Here is a 16,105-nt window from a genome sequence, read left to right as displayed (position 1 = left end):
GTTCTTTTCCTGTCTACCTGGCCAGTGCATCTGAGTTGAGAGTGCTGTCCAGAGCGGTCAGAATGGAGCACTCTGGGATAGCTCCCGGAGGCTAATACCATCGAATTGTGTCCACAGTACCCCAAATTCGAGCCGGCAACGTCGATTTAAGCGCTAATCCACTTGTCAGGGGTGGAGTAAGGAAATCGATTTTAAGAGCCCTTTAAGTCGAAATAAAGGGCTTCATTGTGTGGACGGGTGCAGGTTTAAATCGATTTAACACTGCTAAATTCGACCTAAAGTCCTAGTGTAGACCAGGGCTAAGTTTGCGTGTTTGCTTTATTTGTTCATTTGTAATCTGCTTTGATCTGTTTGCTATCCCTTATAATCACTTAAAATCTGTTCTTTGCTGTTAATAAATCTACTGGTTCATAGAAAACAAAAATTTGTGCAATTCATAACTGGGGAGCAAAAAGCTGTGAATATCTTCCTCCACATTGAAAGAGGGGGTGATTTTCATGAGCTTACGCTGTATGGATTTCTGTGCAGCGCAAGACCATACCATTTTGGGTTTACATCCCAGAAGGGGTGTGCACTTGAGTGCTGGGCAATCCCCAATCTGAGTCTTCCTACACAGAGCTGATCTCAGTGTCTGTGTCCCTTTGCAGCTGGGTGTGGCGTTACCTGAGTGTGTCCTAGAGGAGGCTTGAGGGTCTGGCACAGCAGGACAGGGTGAGGGAGCCCAGGCTGGTGGAACAGGCGGGCTCAGTGGCACCCCGGAGTGAGGGGGTAACCTGTCACAACGGGAAAGGAGAACTTGGGGGAGATGTAGCACTGAGGGGAGGGATGGATGGTGTCGGGTATTAACTATTTTCTGCCCTCTTTTGTGTGTGTGTGGTTTTGTAATGGCAGCTGGCTTGCCCAATACTGTGTGTCTTTTAATATTTTAAGACATGTTCACAAATAACGCTTATGTTTTTCAAGGAAGTTTATTGTTATCACTGCATCACATCATGCAATCACGATATGAGAAGATAAAGCTAAAACCATGTTCAGGAGCAATTAAGCATTAGTAAACAAACCATATTCCTCTGTTTAGCTAAGTACAGCATTTCACATTTCAGTAAAGGCAGTCTGTACATTCATGCTTCCCCCTCTCACCCATATTCCTTATTCATCATGGCATTCAGACTTGCATTGCCATCAAGTCCACACCCCTACTAAGCACTGCCCCCTACCCTTCCAAAAAACCAAAATGAACAAGACACTTTTCCTCCTGAAGCACATTCATACATGTACTATTCCCCCTCTTCCACTGAGCCTTGGAAGTCCATAAGTGAGAACACGAAGCATCTCTGACTTCTGCTGCCCGGCTGCAACCAGCTCCAGCAGTGGTAGGTGCACTTTCTGGCTGAGGGTACCAATCCAGCGTCCCTTTGCAGTCATAGGTCCATTCAGGGGGAAATGGCTCCCCTCTGGCTTCACAAAGGTTGTGAAGAGCACAGCAAGCCACAGTCATGTGGACAGCATTGATACTGGCATGGGTTTTTAGAGACCTCCAACATGCTTTTAATTTGCTGAAAGCACATTCAATAACTCTTTTACATCTGCTGAGGGTGTAATTTAAATCTTTTTGCCTGGGACTCTGAAATCAGAGTGTGGTTTCATAAGTCAAGGCAAAAAGTGGGTATGCGGGGTCCCCCAGAGTAACAGTGGGGACAGTAGCACCATTTAGGTCAGTGATGGTGGGAATAGTGTTCTTGTCTGTCCATGAATGTGGACTCCTGAGTGGCGAAACGCTGAGGTATTGTGAACTTTTTCCAGTACTGCTCAAGTTGACTTTCATAAATCTGCTTCTGTGGTCCACTAGTGCCTGTGTAACAATGGAGTAATACCCTTCATAGTTTATGTACTTGTGCTCCTTGAGGAGGGCAAACTGTGAGCGCACAAGTCTCAGAACTGGTCCTGGCACAGTTAAGCAACCACGTTCTCTCAAAGCCAGCCACTACCTCAGGAATATATTTAATGTCTGTCACCTTGGGGTAAACTGCATGCCTGATAGGCTCAGATATCTCCGCCACCACTTAACCCACAGTCAACTTTCCAACCCCACCAGTGCCAGTGGACCCATAGCAGTCTGGAGTAGCCAGCTTCCAGACAGTTATGTCAACCTGCTTCTGGACCGGCAAGGGTGACCTCAGTTGTGTCTATTTACACTGGAGGGTGGGGGCATGCTGCTCACAAGCTCCAGAAATGTGGCTTTCTTCAACTGCAAAAGTTCTGGATCCATTGCTGGTCATCTTGAGTATGCATGCCGATGTGATCCCCTGGTCTGTGCTTGCAGCCCTGCACTAGAAGCTGCAGTCTATGTAGGGGACATCAGCGGCTCTGCCAGTTATACTGAGCAGCATCTGCCAGTGTGAGTCCGCGGTGCCAGGGTATTCCTCCTGCAGTTGCATCAGGTACATTTGGTGGGACAGAAAATGTGTCTGAAATGTCCACTAGTGCCTTGTGCATGCTCTGCCACTTGGCTGACAAAGCAGTGAAAGCACAAGCATGAGAACTTCGTTAAAAGATGCCTTCTCCGGTTGCTTGGAGCGCACAGACCAAAATGACTGCTCAGCAGGCTGTGTTTGGTGGGCTGTTCAAATTTCCTGTAATGTGCTGGGTGGGCAGTGAAGTTTTCTCATAATGCACCGCTATCTAGGGTTACAAGTGTTTCATTTTGGGGGCGTGCTAGGGACTCTGGGATATGATTATTTTGGCTCAGGTCTGCGTGCTTTAGGGTGGATGCCAGAGCCCCAGGTTTGAGCATAGGTTAGAAAAGTCTTAACGTGGGGTTAAAAACCAATGTAGATGCTCAAGCCCAGGGTTCCCTAACATGGGTCAGCTGACTTGAGTCCCACTAACCCTGGGCTTACATTGCAGGGTAGATATATCCTAAAACTTAATTTTGTATGGCATAGAGAGCATTTACTGGTACATTAAGAACATGAGTGGCTATACCAGGTCAGACCAAAGGTCCATCTAGCCCAGTATCCTGTCTTCTGACAGTGGCCAATGAACAGAGAGAATGAACAGATCAGGTAATCATCAAGTGATCCATCCTCTGTCGCTTAATCCTCCTTAGGCGTCTCTTTTCCAAGCTGAAAAGTCCCAGTCTTATTAATCTCTCGTTCCATACCCCTATTCATTTTTGTTGCCATTAAGGCACTACTTTATAAATGAAACTAAAGTACAATTTTTAAAACAAACTCCTTTTAGAATGAATTGTTCTTGCTTGTTTAAATGATTGTTAGTCGTAATAATTCATAATATTCAGTAACTGGAAACCCAAGTCAGGGTGAACAAGTGAGGTTCCACTGAGTTAACAAAAGAAAAATAAATTATGGATTGCAGACTTTCCAAATCCTGAGAGCAGTTAGACTCTAGTATAGCTGCATCAAGAGCAAACACTTAGTGTAGGCAAAGTTTATACCAGTGCAGCATGATTTGCATCATTTTCAAACTGGGGGACAATGCACCGTTGTAAATTGTACCGGTGTTAGAGATTCATAACGATACAAGCTACGCCTGTGGCAAATATCCTAGTGGAAAAGGTTTAGGACTTCGGCTCCTGAGGCTGTCACAGGCTTATCTCGGGCTTTCTTGCAATTCCTGGCCAATGTGAAGCCCAGGTTTCCACTGCAGATCTCTCTAAACAGCAGAATTGCCTGTGCTGACTGTCCTGCTATCGACTCTTCCATCAACAATCCTGATTTAGCTACAGCAGGGCTGGGCAGTGCCTAAGGATAACCATAGTCACGGAGTGGCTGATCGACTTTATAGGAAGAGGATGCTGCTATCAAGAAGCCAGAGTACTTTGACTGATTAAAGAGGGACAAAAACAACAAATAAGCTAAAGCTTTTCTATTTCACTAAGAGACTAATGTCTTTCCTTCAACATTGGCTGAGCTACTGCACTACTTACCTGTCCAGCCAGAAAAATAGCAGAGGAAGAAGTTATTGCTTATCAATCTTTTTTTTTTTTCTCATACCAATACCTTCATAGTTTCTCCTGTGCTTGCATTTTAATGCAGTAGAAGGTCCCTTAAAGAAAAATCTTCTGAGCCACTGTGTTCTCCAAATCTCTCCTTAAAACTCACTTTTTTTGCAATTAAGCCTGCAAAATACTTGACAATGGCTAAGCAGCTGGTGTGCTGTTTCTTATTATACTGTTCATAATTGTCTCACTGTTACCTTGTGCTCTCTTTGTCTGCATCCAACTGTTGTGTCTCATACTCTCTAATTAAATTGTAAGCTGTTTGGAGTAGACACTGTCTTCATTATGTTTATATACAATGCCCAATGAGGTCCTGACTGCAGATCAGGGCTTTTGAGTGCTACTGCAATACAAATTAATATTTGCTTAAGCTCAGTACCTCCGCAGGAGAGAGGGTCCCTCCTTGTTTTCTCCTGCTGAGCTCCCTCACCTCCTAAGGCTGAACTCCTTGTGAAGATGGTAAGCACAAAGAAGTAAAAAGGCAGCTGCCTTAGGCACATGATTTCAATGGCTCATGCACTGCATCTTGATCAGGAGTCACTGTGTAGTAAATCTTTTTTTCTTTCCTTTTTTCTTTTTTTTTTGGTAAGGAACATGAGTGAAGAAAAGACTGCAGTATAGTTCATCTGCAGCATATGCATGGAGGATGTGGTTCTTTGTACCATAGACGTTTTGTTCATAATGTAAACTAGAATTTGCATAGCTGTTGTTCAACAGTTTATAAATATCTGCCATTTCATTTCTTTCCCAGAGCAGAAATGTTATAATCCAGAGAAATTATACTACATAACCGATCATTCTAATTTTGCTGTCTTATAGCTGCTGAGGCAAAAGAACATCTGTAATTTCCTTGGCTCTGGATGATGGAATATTGATAACTAGGGAAAATGGAAATCTGTGCTTCCCTCAAAATGTGTGCAAATCTCTGGTGGTTTTATTTAAAATTTCGGAATTCATTTCTATTTAACCATATTCTTATGTTTTTAATTGCATGCATGAGTTTCCCCCTATCACTTCCCCACATATATTAAAAAACTGAGCTAGAACACTACAATTAAGGTGGAAGTGGGCTATTCTCAACAGGTGACAAGAAGGGGTGAATACCAAGGAAGGGGAAAAAAAAACACTTTTGTAGAGCTAATGAGGCCAATGCAATCAAGGTGGCCCATTTCAAACAGTTGACAAGAAGGTGTAAGTATCAGCAGAGGGAAATTAGTTTTTATAATGACCCATCCACTCTGTCATAAATATAAAGGGAAGGGTAAACCCCTTTGAAATCCCTCCTGGCCAGGGGAAAGCTCCTCTCACCTGTAAAGGGTTAAGAAGCTAAAGGTAACCTCGCTGGCACCTGACCAAAATGACCAATGAGGAGACAAGATACTTTCAAAAGCTGGGAGGAGGGAGAGAAACAAAGGGTCTGTGTCTGTCTGTAGGCTGCTCTTGCCAGGGACAGAACAGGAATGGAGTCTTAGAACTTTTAGTAAGTAATCTAGCTAGGTATGTGTTAGATTATGATTTCTTTAAATGGCTGAGAAAAGAATTGTGCTGAATAGAATAACTATTTCTGTCTGTGTATCTTTTTTGTAACTTAAGGTTTTGCCTAGAGGGGTTCTCTATGTTTTTGAATCTAACCTGTAAGGTATCTACCATCCTGATTTTACAGGGGGGATTTCTTTATTTCTATTTACTTCTATTTTTTATTAAAAGTCTTCTTGTAAAAAACTGAATGCTTTTTCATTGTTCTCAGATCCAAGGGTTTGGGTCTGTGGTCACTTATGCAAATTGGTGAGGCTTTTTATCCAACATTTCCCAGGAAAGGGGGGGTGAAAGTGTTGGGAGGATTGTTCATTGTTCTTAAGATCCAAGGGTCTGGGTCTGTAGTCACCTAGGCAAATTGGTGAGGCTTTTTACCAAACCTTGTCCAGGAAGTGGGGTGCAAGGTTTTGGGAAGTATTTTGGGGGGAAGGACGCGTCCAAACAGCTCTTCCCCAGTAACCAGTATTAGTTTGGTGGTGGTAGCGGCCAGTCCAAGGACAACAGGTGTAATATTTTGTACCTTGGGGAAGTTTTGACCTAAGCTGGTAAAGATAAGCTTAGGAGGTTTTTCATGCAGGTCCCCACATCTGTACCCTAGAGTTCAGAGTGGGGGAGGAACCTTGACATGGTATAGTGGTGGGATTAACCTGAAATCATTTTGAGATCCAGTTGAGATTTTTTGAACTAGAAATACAGATTTTAAAAAGAAATTCTTTTTTCCTTTGGAAAGGAAGTCCAGAAAGCAGTTGAAACTGAAAGCAGATTGTTTTGTCTCTGCTTTGTGGCCAAGCAGAGACAAAAGGGGATTATCTTTGTGAATTGCAGGTTTTCTTTGCCTGGAGGCAGGGTACTTAACTCCTGCAGGGAAATTCACAGTCTTCCAACCCAGAGTTTTTTTTTCTTTTCTTCCTAAAAGTAAATAGGGGGGGTGTGTTCTACCCATTTGCTGGAGACAAAAGTGGCAGGGTTTTTTTTTTTAGGATTTTAATTTTTTTGTTTTACAAGGAGCACAGGTTTGAAAAGGAATTTTTTTTTCTTCTTTGGGCTGGGTAAGCAGGTTTCCAAGTAGTTGGAGGTTTTTTGCTTTAATTTGGGCCCAGAGCAGAGACAAGGGAATTGTCTTTTTCTGTAGGCTGACAATCACTATCAGAAAATAGTTATTCTATTCAGCACAATTCTTTTCTCAGCCATTTAAAGAAATCATAATCTAACACATACCTAGCTAGATTACTTACTAAAAGTTCTAAGGCTCCATTCCTGGTCTATCCCTGGCAGAAACCAGTATACGGACAGACACAGACCCTTTGTTTCTCTCCCTCCTCCCAGCTTTTGAAAGTATCTTGTCTCCTCATTGGTCATTTTGGTCAGGTGCCAGCGAGGTTACCTTTAGCTTCTTAACCCTTTACAGGTGAGAGGAGCTTTCCCCTGGCCAGGAGGGATTTCAAAGGGGTTTACCCTTCCCTTTATATTTATGACACACTCCCAGTCTTTATTTAGACCTAATTTGATGGCGTCCAGTTTGCAAATTAATTCCAGTTCTGCAGTTTCTCTTTGGAGTCTTTTTTGAAGATTTTTGTTGAAGAATTGCCACTTTTAAGTGTTGAGAATAGGCCACTTCCACCTTAATTGAATTGGCTCGTTAACACTGACCCCCCACTTGGTAAGGCAACTCCCATCTTTTCATGTGCTGTGTATTTATACCTGCCTCCTGTATTTTCCACTCCATTCATCTCATGAAGTGGGTTCTAGTCCACGAAAGCTTATGCCCAAATGAATTTGTTAGTCTCTAAGGTGCCACGAGGACTCCCCGTTGTTTTTATTGGAAAGAAGAATACTCAGAAGTTCAGTAAAAGTTTAGACTGTGTAAGGAGTGTATGGTTTTATGGTAGGTTGACGTGCAAGGGATGTTCCAAATAGACAAGAAGGAATGGTGGTTCTTTCCTGAAGGAGCTCACAATCCAAGGACACGTGGAAAGACAAGTAGAGAGAGGCTACAAGTATAGGAAACAATATATAATTCTTCTGTACTTATTGTACATGTCAATCAGTTCTCTGTCTGTAGCATGGCAGAACTGGGGCTTCAAGTGAAACTTCTCCCTACAAAGTGCAGGGGTCTTGTGGAGGAGCTCAGAAAAGGCATGCCATGCATGGGCACCACATAGAAATTTTTATGTAAGAAGCTGGCAAATGGTAGTCAATTGTGGAAACATTGTGAGAGCAGAGGAGATGGGGGAGTGATGCAAATCTAAGATAAGTAGGGATGCGTAGAGCTTTGAAAGTGATAACAGGAAGTTTGAATTTGATGCAACAATGGAGGGATTCAGAGAGGGGAATTATGTGATCAAAACCAGCAGGGAAGATTACTTTCATTGTAGCATTTTGTGTCGACTAGAGTGAGGCAATGTGGGTTTCATGGGGAGAGGAAGATGTTGCAGTAGTTGAGACTTTTGGGTGGACTTTCTTGGAGGTGGCCAGCTCTGCTCATGCTAATGCAATCTAACTTCTCTAGTAAACTGATAAAACTCCAGAGACAAACATCTTTTTCCTTTTTGGAAAATGTTTGAGAGTAGAACTGGTCAGAAACTTTCTGATGAAACAAAGTTCAGGGGACTGCCCCAGAGCCATGGACCCCAGAGCTTCTAGGGTCAATGACACAGGGACAGAGGTCCAGACCCCACTGCTTCCAGGGCCTGTGGTTCTGGGGCACATGTGCAGACCCACTGATTCCAGGGTCTGTGGCTTTGGGGCAGACAGTGTGGCAGGGTTTCCATGGTTTCTAGGTTCCCTGCTATGGAGCTTCGAGCCTGGGAGACCCAGCTCGATCCTGGGCTCTTGGGACCTATAGGCTCCCAGTTCTGAGGCAGGGAGCCTGGAAACTCTTGGAGCCTTGACTTTCTAATTGGGACTCAGCTCCTGTCTTCACAGCTGGGAGTCTGGAAAGCGCTGAGAACCAGAGCTCTAACTGGGGCTCTCAGGGCTTCCAGGCTTACTGTCATGGAACCTGAAATGGGCTGCTTCATGTGGGGGGAACACTAGGGTTTCCAGTCTCCAGGCTTGCATAGGAGTAGAAGTGCTGGTGTCCCCAGGGCAGCCTGCATTGCAGGGCTTGGAACTGCAGATACTTGGAGCCTTGGGTGCTGCTGTGTGAAACTGACAAGAATGACAATCTCACACAGCAGCTGGTGTTCCTGGGGAACAAACTTTCATTTCAGAAATACCATATCTGATATGTCCGAAATAACAATTTTTGGGTTTCTCATTTCAGTGAGAACTAACTGACATACTATGTACTGTAGGGCAAGTCATTTAACCTCTCTGTTATCTCCAATCTGTAAAACAAGTATAATACTTTACAGTACCCACAGTGTTGAGGATGGATTGTACAGCACTTTACATTTCCCCGCCCCCCCAAGATTCTATAGAAATGCTGAGTGTCCACCTAACTATTTTCCATCAGCTTTCCTCTGTGGCTCTCTCTTTTTCTCTCCTCACAATCTCCCTCACTCATCCTCTGTGACTTCATCTTCCAAGATGTGGCAGAAGTGCATGACTGGAAGGGGACTGAGGAGGGAAAGAGGCCGGTTGGGGTGAGGGAGGGCTCCGGGGACTGGCCTTGAAGGACAGGGGTGGGGAGGACATGAGGCTAAGGTGGGGGGTTCTGGGGACCACTTGGGAACAGTCGGCATGAGGCCAGGGTGTCTGTGTGGGGCTCCAGAGACTGCTCGGTGGTAAGAGGCATGAGACTGGGTGGGGGCTCCTGGGCAAGGCGCATGAGGCCATGGGGTGGGTGGACTCTGGGGACCACTCAGGGCTGGGAACACGAGGTTGGGAGGGTGGGCTCCGGGGACTGCTCAGGGTGGGGGAACAAGGCTGATGGGGTGGGCTCTGGGAACCTCTAGGGTGCAGGAGGCACATGGTGGTGGGGCACACCACCTAAGCAGGTCGTTCACAAGTCACCACAAGTGGTCTCTTCATCCAGATCAATTTTCCACTGGTGGGGGATTCCCCACATGGACCTATTTGCAATAAGAACAAACAAAACATCATGTTTTTTGTTTCCGAGTGAGTTACAGCATTGTTTCATTGACAGATGATTTCTTCCTACCCTAGTCGAAAGGCCTGCTGTATGCCTTCCTGTCAGTTCTGCTTCTGTTCAAAGTCTTGTTTAAAGTCAAGCAAGGCCGTGCTCACCGTATACTAGTAGCCCCAGCATGGCCCCATCAACATTGGTTCTTGACTTTACTAGCCCTCCTTTGTCATTCCCACGAGACGCAGATATGATCTCCCATTTGGTTCACCCAGAAAGGCATTTCCCCAGCTCAAGCTCATATTCACCGTATATCGGACTATCTTTTGTTTCTGAAACGATAAGGATTAGCTGTTCAGTTCCACCAGAGTCCACTTGGTGGCTATTTCAGCTTTCCACCCTTTCATCGATAACCGATCACTTTTTTCAAACTCTACGCTCATCAGATTTCTGAATGGTTTGGACAGATCATATCCACAGGTACACACCCAGGTTCCCCTGTGGAACTTAAATTTAGTTCTAGCAAAGTTGATGGATCTCCTCTTTGAGCTGCCCGCAACCTGTTCTCTGCTACACCTTTCTGTGAAGGTGGCCTTGATTGCTATTTCCTCAGGAAAGAGGGTAGAGGAATTGCAAACCTTAGTATCAGAATCTCCTTATACAATCATCTTTAGAGACAAGGTTTTCCTTTGACCTCATCCAAAGTTCCTGACTAAAGTGATTTTCAGTTTTTGCGTTGACCAAGCACACACCTACAGCAGAATGGACATGTGCAACACATCTTGAAGAACAACAGTTACAGAAAAAGATTAGGAACTGTTTCATTTACTGAATATTTCTAAATTTGGTCATAGTACTAAAATGGTTTCTTGTATTGTACAGACATGGAAGTAATGAAGCCTTTAATTGGAGAACAGAATTCGGACAGCATCTCTGATGATGAGCATGAAAATGAATTGTTGCCAGTTGAGAAGCATTACCAACTTGATAATAAAGAGGGCATCACGTATGTACTGTTTTAAATGTCATTCTCTTTAAAATTTATTACATTTGACTTGATCTTTGGAAATATCTCTGTGCTTTTAAGGGATTTCCCCATGACTATAGCATGGCTTTATGATTCTGCTGTGGGAATCCTCACAGACAGCTTTTTGGTAAGCCAAGCTCTGGTGTAGGACGATTTTGGGTAGGCCCTCAATTTCCAGAACTTGACAGTGTACTGACGATAAAATAAGACATTTTTTGAATGACTGCACTGTATATAAAGTGTTTGAGTTGCTCAGGGTCTAAGGAACTCTTATTACAAAACAAATCAAATTTATTTTAATACTATTTCAATTATATGGGAAGCATCTAGAAGACCTTGGAAATAAAGTTTAATGAACCTGAATGTAGATTAATTTGGGGGTCTGAAAAAGTTTTCTTTGATATATTATTTAAGCTACTCTTTGTCAGACTCCTGGTTGCATCTACAACCATTTAAAAGGCATAACTTTTAAAATAGTTTAGGCAAAAATCAGCACAGCATCAGCTTGTTGCACTTAGTTGCCCCTCTCTCAGGCAAAAGGAGAGTCTCACTGCACAATTAAGATGAAATCCAACAATTGAAGTGAATTTCCAGATCAGGGACCACTCCCCTGAGAACACCTGGCTTCAGTCTCTCAGAACTCAAATCCAGACCCTGATAGGAGTATCCAAACTGTTTTTGCTTTGAGCATCCGATCTATTTTTGCTGTGTATCTTTCACAAGACTGCCTTGATCACCTTGAAACATTTAAAGCTTATAAATTTTATCTTCACATTCTATAAACTGATTGGTGAAAAGCTATCTGAATGTTCTTCAAAGCCTCCACTGTGACTCTGTATTATTTGTATTTTCAGGTTTGTACAAACACTTACTCATCTCCTTAAAGGAAACATTGGAACTGGGCTTCTAGGGCTTCCACTTGCGATAAAAAATGCAGGCATTGTGGTAAGAGCTTTTTCCCCCTTACATCTGGAAGAGATGCATAGAAAATGTTAGCACATCTCTGCAGTTCAGAGTGATAAAACTAAAATCTAGGTAACTTGATTATATGATCTATTATGTCAATATCAACTTGAACAGGGCATCATCTTAGTTTTCCTTTCCAGAGTCTAGTTAGAACTTGAGATTAGGATTTGGGATTCCTGAACTGGCCATTGGCTCATTATGTAACATTAATCTCTATACACTGCATTTTCTAGAGCTGATTGGAAAAGTGTGTGTGTGTGTGTTTTGTTTTTGTCCCCTGAAAAAAATTCTGTGAACTTTCTGTGAAGTTTTCTGTGAAAAATTGAAAACCGAAAATTTTTGGTTCAGAAATGCTGCCATGGTGCCTAATGTGAGTTGTAGTTTGGATGCCTCATTTCCTCCTTCTGTTCTATAGATTGGGCTCCTTAATTGGATTACATCTCCTGTGATGCACCATCTTGCTGATCTGGTGAGATGGTTCATGGAAACCTCATGGCCACTTTGCATCATGGCAGACATAGTCCAGTTGGGGAGCCTGGCCCATAGGGGAAAATGAGGGCATAAAGCACCCAAAGTAAAACTCCCTTGAGGCAGCGTGGTAGCATTTCCAAATAAAAATGTTCCATTTCTGGCTGAAAACTGAAAATTTTTCAGTTTCTGGCTGCTCGGTTTACATTTTTTTTTTAAATTTTCTGTCAAAAGCAGATATTCTGTGCAAAATTTTGTTCAGTCAAAAATCCAATTTTCTGTCCAAAATATAGCTCTGATGAAAAATTTTCAACCAGTCCCAGTGTTTTCCCTTATTTGTAATATTTATCATTGTTTTTAGGTCCTCTGGGCAGGGACCACATCATCTTCTCTACTAAGCAGCACCAAATATGCTGACTTGTAATGAAAAAGACCCTCAGCATTGAGGACAAGTTTGAATGTGCAAAATCACATCTTTTTTGTGTGATACATTTTTCATGGCAAATATTTTTGTGAAATTGTGGCTATTGGGATAAAATCTTTACCCGCATTTACTTCTTTCCCTTTGTTCACCATCCCATCTTTTGCTCAGTCCTTGATGTAAAAGCCACATGAGTCCTTAAGCTAGCAATCAAAACTTGTTTGGACTTGCAGTACTTAGTTGTTTTTCTATTTACCATATTTGTTTCAAACTTTTATGGAGGTGATCCTTATTTGATAAAATGTGAAATGTCATTTAAAGAGTTTTTTTCCCCCCTCTATATTTCTGTGAAAATGACTCTTCTTAGAGGATTTCAGGTATTTACACCTCATTTCCTACTTTCTTTCTCCATATAGCTTGGACCAATCAGCCTTGTGCTTATAGGAATTATATCTGTTCATTGTATGCACATCTTGGTACGATGCAGCCACCATCTGTGTCAGAGGTAAATGTGGAGCTATTTGTTACATTATGGCATCTGAAGTCCCTCAATTTTTTACTCTGTTTCATTTCATGTCTTCAGTCTGCAAAATGTCTTGGTGCTCTAATAATCTCTTCAGAGGTATCTGTCAGAGCCCAGGAGGAAGGAGCATGTAACTTCTTTTGGTGCAACTACCAATGATGGCTTCTAGCTGGCATGCAGGAATGCTTACTTGTTTGGCATCGTCTTTTCTAGAATGTTTTGAACAATATTTGTTTAAATACAGTTCATTTTCTGCCTACTATTCATGTGTTCTAAACTAGGCTGGTTCATCTTGGATGGATTTGCACCTTATTCCATACCCATAAATGGAAAACAACCCCTGTCTCTCTCACTGCAGTTCTAGTTGTTTAGCCCTAATTTTAAGAGTGAAGGAGTCTGAGCAAAACAAGGAGAGATAATGGAGAAAAGAGAGGTCAGAGAAAGAGATTAAAAATGGGGTAGAAAAAGAAATGAGAGAGTAACAATCTAATAGTAAAAGTGAGTGGCTGAGAGAAGATGAGACAGATGCATTTTGGGAAGAATCCAAAAGCAACAGCTTCTCTGGCAGAGCATTTTAAATTACAAGCATTTCAGTCCAACTAACACACCCTCTCCCACCACCTTCCCAACATTTTTTGAATATTGCATCCTTTTGGCAGTGTGAGGAGAAAAAGTAGAGTGCTGAGAGGACCGGATGATCAAGGGCCATTGTCAAGGACCATGACCTTTTTGCAAAAAGGTATTCCTTCCAGTTTCCTTGTGCAAAGTCAATGTATGGGAAATGTTTAGTGCTATGAGAGCTCATATTAGATCAATTTTTCTAGTCTGTAAGGGAACAGGCACCTTTGTAATCCAAAGGAATGATTTTGGTTCCCATGCAGGTGTGCTACTCTAGGGTCCTAAGTTTAAGTTCTGTAATTTATCTGCTGCTTACAGGAAAAGCAAGAGAGACAGGGTTTTTTCAATGATGGAACTACTGTACTGGTGGCATTTGCACTGATTAGCCAGATCCAGAAAAACATTGCCAAGCAGCTTGGCATATTGAGTAAATAGTGGTTTAAAATAGAAAACTGGATGGCAAGTGCAAAGCATTTTCTACATTTCCCACCTGCAGTATAATTCTAGAACTTTTGAAAAGCATTCATTTTATAAATGACCCCACTTTTATGGAGAGTGGAGTATGAATTACTACTAAATCGCGCTGATAAAAATATAATACCACTGTCTTCTTGGATTGAGGGAAAATTAGTTATTTTTACATTTAGATTCTGGAAGAAATATATTAAAATGATGCAGTTGAGGAGTCAAATGTCACACTCCTGGTGGGGGAAGTGTGTATTTCTCTCTCATATTCACAGATGGATCGCCTTAGAATCTCACAACTAATATTGATTTTTCTTAACAAATATCTATCTCATCATCAAGCATAGGATTGTTATGTGGTTGAACACAATTGCTGGTTTTCTATCTCAGTGAAAAGGAACAATCAAAATGTATTTGATGTGTAAAAACACAGAATTATTCTTGTCCTTTTGGCCAGTTTAATGGGATATAACCTCTCTCTAGGGACTGTATCCTGCCTTACTTCATCTGTCAATAAATTGGAGAAAGTTCAGAGAAGAGGCATGAAAATGATTAAAGTATTAGAAAACATGCCTTATAGTGATAGACTCTGGAAGCTCAATCTATTTATCTTAACCAAGAGAAAGTTAAGGGGCAACTTGATCACAATATGTAAGTATCTTCATAGGGAACAAATATTTGATAATGGGGTCTTTGGAATAGCAGACAAAAGTAGAACAAGATCCATCGGCTGGAAGTTGAAGCTAGACAAATTCAAACTGGAAATAAATTGTAATTTTTTAACTGTGAGTGTAATTAATCATTGGAACAATTTACTAAGGGTTGTGGTAGATTCTCAGATTCTTCAAGATTGGATGCTTTTTAAAAGATATGCTCTAGTTCAAAAAAAATTATTTCACGGAAATCTTCTGGTCTGTGTTATGCAGGAGGTCAGAATAGATGATCACAGTGGTCCCTTCTGGCCTTTTGAATTTATGAATCAATAATTTTTACCTCATTCATAAATGGGCTTTCTAGATAGATATAAGGCAAAGAGTTCACTTTTAAGTGTGGTGGAGCTGTACCTCTCACCAGAATCCCAAAGTCAGTCACCATGTTTGCATTCACGCCTTCTGGAGACCAGTTCCCTCAGGGTATGTTTGCATGAGCACCTACTGCATGACAAGCTGAGGTGTAAATCTATGGTGCTTCAGCATGCCACGTACTAACATACTCTCAAAGTTATTGAGAACTTTTTAGTTCGCATCAGCTGGGTCTATGTGGACAGTGCACAGCATGCTGGAGCACTGTAGATTTACACCCCACTGTGCCATGCAGTAAGTACTTTTGTAGATATGCCATAAGAAACCTGTGCTTTAAAAACCTGATCCTGCTCTATTGACTTAACTGGGACCAGAATCATGGCTTAGATGCTAAAAGTCCACAAATTTTCAAGCTATGGCAGAGAATATCATATTTTAGGCCTTGATATTTTCTATCAACTTCTCTCTGTTCTTCCATTTCAGATTGAAAAAGACCTCATTAGGGTACAGTGACACAGTTAGTTACGCCATGGAAGTAGGGCCCCTAAACATCCTTCAAAAAAGAGCTTCCTGGGGAAGGTAAGGTTGTTGCAGCATTTAATTTAATAAATGAAATATTAAAAGGAATGGATAAACTGTGAAATATTAGAATTTTACCTTTCTACCATGATATTGCTTTCTGTGGATTAGCAAAAACTTTATACATCTTGTGTGGAAGGGGTGAGAGTGTAATTCCCACAGTCAAGCACTTAGTTTTAAAGTTCTGTGGGAGGAAAATTTACTTCAGTTTCACTCTATAAGTAGAAATTTGGTATAACCAGAATCGCATTCTGCACATTCTAATGTATTAAAACAATTTAGGATTTCAGTTCTGTTTTACCACAAACACATTCCTCCATATAAAGGTTCACTCTAAGCAACTCTGTAGTGCATACTTAAATGACTGGTATAATATATCCATCCTGAAAGGGAGCTACCTATTCTTTGACATGTCTTTACTCTGTAGTTTGC

The 16,105-nt window shown here is 41.9% G+C and overlaps 1 protein-coding gene across 4 annotated transcripts in view; it reads left to right on the top strand.

The window, feature by feature from the left end:
• The window catches only part of SLC36A4 (solute carrier family 36 member 4), a 277,596-nt gene that overhangs the window by 26,536 nt on the left and 234,955 nt on the right, over nt 1-16,105 (top strand). For all 4 annotated transcript variants that reach the window (XM_073336987.1, XM_073336956.1, XM_073336966.1 and 1 more), the window contains exons 2-5: nt 10,467-10,590; nt 11,466-11,556; nt 12,883-12,971; nt 15,578-15,673. In XM_073336987.1, coding sequence (XP_073193088.1) covers nt 10,467-10,590; nt 11,466-11,556; nt 12,883-12,971; nt 15,578-15,673 — 400 coding nt within the window. The remainder of the gene's footprint in view (nt 1-10,466; nt 10,591-11,465; nt 11,557-12,882; nt 12,972-15,577; nt 15,674-16,105) is intronic.

Source organism: Lepidochelys kempii, chromosome 1 (genome assembly GCF_965140285.1).
Source record: "Lepidochelys kempii isolate rLepKem1 chromosome 1, rLepKem1.hap1, whole genome shotgun sequence".
Lineage (NCBI taxonomy): Eukaryota > Metazoa > Chordata > Testudines > Cheloniidae > Lepidochelys > Lepidochelys kempii.
The sequence above is the reverse complement of the archived record's forward strand: the minus strand, read 5'-3'. Positions and strand labels throughout refer to the sequence as shown.